General features: G+C 43.5%; 1 protein-coding gene across 1 annotated transcript in view; it reads right to left on the bottom strand.

The window, feature by feature from the left end:
* The window catches only part of ep300b (E1A binding protein p300 b), a 43,805-nt gene that overhangs the window by 16,246 nt on the left and 20,401 nt on the right, over nt 1–7,158 (bottom strand). The window contains 5 exon segments of the mRNA XM_034089129.2: nt 226–306; nt 1,288–1,376; nt 2,904–3,146; nt 5,942–6,060; nt 7,155–7,158. The exon segment at nt 7,155–7,158 is cut by the window's right edge and continues 180 nt beyond it. Of these exon segments, the coding sequence (XP_033945020.2) occupies nt 226–306; nt 1,288–1,376; nt 2,904–3,146; nt 5,942–6,060; nt 7,155–7,158 (536 nt within the window).

Consider the following 7,158-nt stretch of genomic DNA (forward strand, 5'->3'; position numbering starts at 1 on the left):
TTGATGCTACTAATACCAGAATTGCATAACTGCTCATCTGGACAAGCATTATATGAGAATCTCTATGTTTTTATGGGGTGTGTTGTGTGCTCTGTGTGTGTCTGTGTCTGTGTCTGTGTCTGTGTCTGTGTCTGTGTCTGTGTGTGTGTGTGTGTGTGTGTGTGTGTGTGTGTGTGTGTGTGTGTGAGAGAGAGAGAAAGAGAGGAAGTGTGTGACGGTACTCACGTCTGAGGCTGGGAGGGGTCGTCCCCCAGGGAAACGGTCTCGCTCTGGATTTCGTTGAAACACTTCTCACAGAAGTGGTACCTGTCAGCAAGAAGCCCATATTTTGGTGAACTACACCGTTCGTCATCAGCACAGCCAATCACAGAGAGGGCACGAAGAAGCAGCCGCCAATCAGGGCAGGGCAGGACACACAGGAGGAGGCAGAGGGCAAGGAAGGTCGTCGCCAGGAGGAAGCAGCCAATCGTGATGCAGGGTTTTTGAGTGGGCGGGTGTTTTGATTTTGCGCGCAAATTTTGGAGTGGATGATTGGTCACACCAAAACAGGCCAATGCAGACATCACAAGCGTTAAAAAAAAGGAGGGAGAGAAGGGGGGAGAAGGGACGGGGAAAGGGGAGTCAAAATGAATATTAAAGAAGCGTGAAATAGTCGTTACAGGTAGGACAATGGAGGGGACAGAGGGGGACGGGGGACGGGGGGACAGGATGTGAACAACAACCAACAGAGGACAGAGAGCCAAGGCAAAGCAAAGATTAGCGTCAGACGTCCAGTGGTAAACAACAACAACATTACAGCAACATGAGAGACCACTAGGAGCTGAGGAAGAGGAGGGGGAGGGGGGGGGGGGGGTATGAGTCTCAGGACATGAAGGGGTGGATGAGGAAAAAAATAAACGGTAAAGCAACAGAGACCCATCATCCTTCAGCTCATTCATAAAGTGGGAACCTTTCTTCCGGCGGTGAACAGAGATGCAACACAACCTTCTGCAGTTATTTATCATGGGGAAATGCAGGAGTTGTGCTCGTAGAGTTAGTCAGTGAGTGCTTAGGAAGACAGGAGCCCACTTTATGAATGAACACAATGGAATTAATAAAACGGTGAGCTATGAAGATGGAAGTTTGTGCCAGGGTAACCATTTGAAGCCAAATTAAAACTGCTCTGTGATTGCACTGGTTGCATACAGGAAATACACAATGTGAGAAATACAACAGCAAGGCGTCCACCGTGTCTTCTAAAAACCAAATAAAAAGGCTACGTGTTTCCAATGCGCCGAAAGCCCTTACCTGTTCTGGTAGCTGAAATAGGCAACGTCTCGTTGGATGGTGCATAATTGTTTTCCATAGCAGCACAGAGTTTGGGGGGAAAACTCAAACTGCAGACGAAGAGGCAAAAAGAAACGGACGTGTCAGGGTTCGTTATCCGAGGAATATTTGACACCGAATGAATACATGACACAATATCAGAGTCGTCCTCAGCCATGACAAGTGAACGAGGATCCACTTCGACAAAATCAGAACACTGTTGCACGTTTCTCTAGATTAACCTCATCTTGCTTAAACCTCATCTCAATGCTAAAATGATGCTAAGCCAACAAACTGGTGGCTGCGTCCTCATGTTCAACAAGCACTTGGAATGTATCATTATTCTCACAGGAATATGAAACATAGCTGCGATAAAGCAATTACAAGGACCTGAAACCGATACCGATAACTTCCTGCTTCTCAAGACCGATACCCGATAATAATATAATATAATATATATATAAATGTACCTGTACACCTGGTGGTAAGAAAAAGACTAGTAGTGAGCAAATGACATGAGCATTACTGCTATGAACAAAACAAAGCCAAGAACAGTTTTGACTTCAAAGTGACCACATTTATTTTCCCAAACAAACTTCTTGCCTTTTTCAAAAGCCTCGTCGATAGATAAAAGCCCCGGTGCCTTTGCAGCTGGCTTTGGATTCGCCGCTAGTTTAGCAGCGCAGGCGTCTCCGTACGCTGTTAACACACCATCGTAGCTATGGCGATGTTTCAGGCGACTAATCAGGTTGGAAGTATTATAGCTCGTTGCCTTCTTCCCTCCTCGTAGAACTTCTGCATTTGTTAATACAGATAGCAAGCGAACTATCTAACTCTGAAACTTTGAAATAGTCCCATGCTACCGACGACATGTTTGTTTACTGTCCTGGCTTCACGGCCGCACGCCATTTACGTCACAGCCAGGCGTGAGTTAGGGAGCGCTGGATTTGTGAAGAACTCCCCTCTTCCTAAACCACTAACACCACAGTACTGGCAAAACGGGAGGAGCCGAGTGAAAAACAAGCGCCCCTCATCCCAATCCACCCACACCGCAGGATCTTTTCTTTTTTTTACCCAAAAAATATATTGTATATTATCGGGGCTATTAATACTTTTATCGGGTTTATCAGGATGACGTCATAATTCCTAATATCGGACCGATAATTATCGTGCACCACTAGTTATTATATAATTGAAATCCTTGTAATGGAAAGAATCACCTTTTACTCAATACTTTGAGAAAGCTTGGAGAGGCTTGGAAGAACCCTTCCAGAGCAGCCTTCCTTTGCTTAAATATGCCTTGATTACTACCTGCTGTATTTTCTGTCTCAAAACAGAAAACACCCCTTGTTTCTTGTTTTCTTTGTTTGAGTGTAATTCTACTGGAAAGATCACTGTATAGATCCAACTCTGGATGATTGTGCAAGCTGTTCATGAATACAATGTGACTTCAAATAAAGAATAAAACAAAGGAATGTTTTCCACTAAATCTACCGCAAACCCAATCCTGACCTAAATAAATAAGCAAAATGTCTTCACTAAGGGAAGGAATCCTCACCTGGGACCAGACAACATTAGGAAATCAAACCACTCCTCACCTTCCTCCCGCAGCAGTACCCGAGGCCCTGCATGACGAGGTCGATCTCGGACTCGAACACCTCGGCCAGTTTGGAGCAGTACTTGTAGACGCGCGACGTCTTGCGGTTGTACAGCCAGGCGTTGTTGAACATCAGCCAGATGTCGTCCACGTACTGCCACGGCTCCTGGTACTGCCCCGTGTCCAGCTTCCTCTTGATGGTCGACAGGTCCATGGGGCTTTTCACGATGTCAAAGTAGTCCTGCTTTAGGAGCCACCGTTCAGGATCATGTGGTAAAGTGGTGGAGGGGGAAGAGAAATAGGGAACAGAACAGTATGACCGTCAGCATCAGGGTTGGGGTCATCAGGTGAGATGATCCAGACGGGACCAGAGGAGGGAGAGAAGAAGAGGGCGCAGGGAGGACAAGGTTGTTGAGCGCTGCAGAAGAGAAAGTTCGCGTGCAAACAGAGAGACATGACAACTTCTGCCCTCCAGCTCTCTGCTTTGCACCCTCATTTCAATCTGTGCTGCGTTCAGGGACCAGGAAACCGCCACAAGTCTGTCCAATCCTCTACCGCTACATACTAAAAAGAAACTAGCTTAAAGGTGGGGTAGGTAAGAATGGAGAAACCAGCTCGAGTGCGCTAGAATGTGAAAATACACAACCGGAAGAAATCTGCCCCTTCCTCAGAGAGCCCCTCCCCCAACACACACGAACGCGCACATGACCAATGAGGGCACGAGATCAGTTTGTGCCCAGATGGAAGGCTGACAGGCAGGTAGGCCATCCAGTTACTTTAGCCGGGCCGGCTCAGATGATGGGTCGTGCTTTTTACAGTGCTACGGCTTCCACAGGTGACATTTTGTTATGCATTTATTGTCAAAGCATTTCATGTATTCATTGCTATCGGGATGTTAAGAGCATTCCATGGAATATAACAAGTGTTTCTGGAGTGAATTACCTACCCCACCTTTAAGCTAACATGTTTTGTATTATTTAGGTGCAGGGATGACGGAGTTAGCGTCATGATGGCTCTCTTGTCAAAAAGCCAATGGGATATTTTCATTGGATTTTGGAGTATTGCAGAAAATAAGATCAGTGGCGTTTATGATACTTACACTTATTGTTCAGCAGGATCATCTCCACATATTAACACCACTTTATGATTTTTAAAGTGAAAATGCAATCGGCAACATTTAATGTAAAGCACTGTAATTATGATTCTTGTGTTTTATACCCATCTTTTTCTATTTCGGCGTGTTTATTTTATCGTCCTTAAAAATGTATTTAAATGTCACTTTATAATGTGCTTCTGCTGCACTACATCTGAATATTGTTCATTTTTTTGTACAGCACTTGAATAGCCACTTGTTAGCTTCAGATATTTAACAGTCGGGTATTTACGGACGTATTTTTTGTCGTAGAACAAAACTTTAAAATATCACAAACTAGTGTCAACCACAGCCCTAATTGCAGGCCTTTAAACCCCAAAAATAATACTTTTAGACAAGAAAGTGGTAAAAATACAGACTAATTTCCAGGTTTGAAAACTCATTCCTGCGCCACTCTATTGCAACTAAAGCTTAATGAGTGGAAATCATTATATACATCTTGTCATTTAGCCACACAGTGCCAACACTGCATGCTGGGGTTGGTTGTTCTCTGTTGAAATCTGAAGCCGTTCAGCCTCGGAAAGCATTTAGGGTGCAAAACCAAGAAGAACAGCGCAGTGGCAACAGCAACGGGCAGACAGATATTCAGTGTCTGGCGTGAACACGTGGCGATTCTATGGCAGGAGTTAAAGCCAACAGTGAAGCAAATGTAAAGAGGAGGCGCATAAGAATCCAAATTTCCTCTCCTGCTGCTCCTCGAAACCCAATTTGAGAAAGGACTTGAGAATATGCGAGGAAAATACTTTTTTTGGAAAATCAACCAAAGTTTGAATAATTCAAAAGATGAGGGTCCATCTTGGTGTCACCATAGCAACAACAGTTAGTAAGCAGACCCTTTGTCTTCAACATATCAGAAGTGATAGATATTACAACTCGCAGCCAAATGATTGAGTTATATAATCACACAACAGTAGTTAGTTGCATCACTTGACTTGTAGAGATGAGCCAATAGCCTCATGCTCGCTCGTCACTGCTCTAGAAATTGCGTTTATTAAATGTCACATTGCACGAGGCAGCGGGGGGACGGACACCTTCACTCAGTTTTCAATATTTAGTGATTTTAAACTGTATGTAAGCACATACTGAATCTTATTTTGAATTGAGGATTCCCCCCCTCTGATTTGGATGTAATGAGGGTTAAAGTCATTGTCCCACCTCTGCACACGGCCGCTTGAACACCGACACACTACTACTGGTGAGGAACTGAACTAGAAAGCTAGCGATGGATGAAAAAAAAAAAAAAAAAAAAAAACATGATTTAAAATAAAACCTAAAATGTAAATGGTCAAACAAATAATAAGTGATAAATAAAAGCAATTGACTCATGAACAGTTGGAGTAAATTAAGTCCTTTCTTTGGACATAGTGATGACATAATTATCTTTTTTATGTATTTGGAGTGGAAACAGGTATTTATTTATTAAAAATAATACTCTGATGGATCTTATATTACATTTGTGTTCGATTATTATATTCAGGGTTCGACAAATATAATTTGCAATTGCGTCAACACAAATAATTTCCATGTGAACATTTCGTATAAAATATGATTTACTTTTGGACGTTGTTACAGTTCCATCAAAGTAACTGTTCTTACGAGTCATTGCTTTGATTTACTAATGACAAGTTTAAAAAACACAAACACTTTCAAATCTAATTTTCCTAACTTCTGTCATACCATGGGAGACGAAATAAAAGATTAAATAAACTCGAAGCAGATGTTTTAAAATAGAACTCAGACATATATGATAAAAGGAGAAATAAAAATGTAAGATGAAAAAATGAAAACAAAGAATAAAAAAAAAAAGCTAAGTTTTCAGAGGAAGCAAAATGGCAGCCAGTGCAGTCCCTTACCAGGTTAGTTTTGTTACTAGTTCGAATACGTACGGGTATTCCCAGTAACTGGGGGTCCACCGGCTGGCGGAAGGGCAGGGACTCGGGGTCCTGCCGGTACAGAGCCTCCAGGGTCGGCATCAGAGCCTGGCGCAGCTCCTCCGGCTTGAAGACTGGAAGAGTAGCAGCGGGAAAAACAAAATTCAGGCATAAATGGGAACAGCTTTTCCTGCCTAGTGCACACTGTTCTGACGACACCTGGACGATTGTTGACATCCTCCTGGATCCCTATTTTTTTTTATATACACCAGATCGGATTGCCTATGTTGCTATTTTATTATCTTTTATAATCTTTACACACAAATGGGGCGAAGCCTGCGAGCTAGTTCAGGCAGTCAACTCGAGCACCAATGATACATGAACCCGTGACGCACCTCGTCCCTCTTTCAACCAACCAATCACATTCTCCTAAACATGCCGCTCTATTGAAGCTGCCAGGTCTTCCTGCCTCTGCCTCCTCGCTATGCTGCTGTGTCCACTTGCTATTGCTGCGTTCATGTTCCTGCTGCTGTGTTTCATGCTGCTGCTGCTTGCCCCCCCCCCCACCCCCCACTACCACCTGTAGGCTCGGGGGATAGTTATCTAATCATCACTCAATGTTCTCTGTAAGTCTGTGGAGTGATGAGGCCCGAGCCTAGACGCCAAACTCAAACTATATGCTGCTTCTAATAAACATATGAAGAAACACGTGAGTTGTGTGACTGAACATCCTTTGAGAGGGATCCCCATCTCCCCGACACTTGCCGTCATTGAATACAGTTCTTGATATAGGGCTTTTTAGATAACATTTACTTCAGGACCCGATGTGTCTACCCGATGTGTAACTGTCGCTCTCCGGGATATAAGGGTGGCACAGATGTGATGACTTGCAGAATTGGAACACCATAACCGTAGCGCTTTGAGGAGCAGTTATAACACCAACATATGGGGTTTAATAAATGTCTATGGTGCAACCAGTTAAAAACCCCCATGATAGCTCCCTTCCTCCATATTGGATTCTCCAGCTTCACGTTACCTGACATGTCAGCACGATGAAGACAGCTTGCTATTGGTCAACGACACAAATTCACGTGTCAAAAGAGACCTTTACAGGAAACACTCATAGTTAAACTTCTACCTTTTGTTATTAATAGAATTTTCACCCGAGTCAACATTTTGGCTTCTCATTAATGTGCAGGCTACGGTGGCTGATCAGGTCCAAACGTACTTTT

The sequence above is a fragment of the Pseudochaenichthys georgianus genome, chromosome 8 (genome assembly GCF_902827115.2).
Source record: "Pseudochaenichthys georgianus chromosome 8, fPseGeo1.2, whole genome shotgun sequence".
NCBI lineage: Eukaryota > Metazoa > Chordata > Actinopteri > Perciformes > Channichthyidae > Pseudochaenichthys > Pseudochaenichthys georgianus.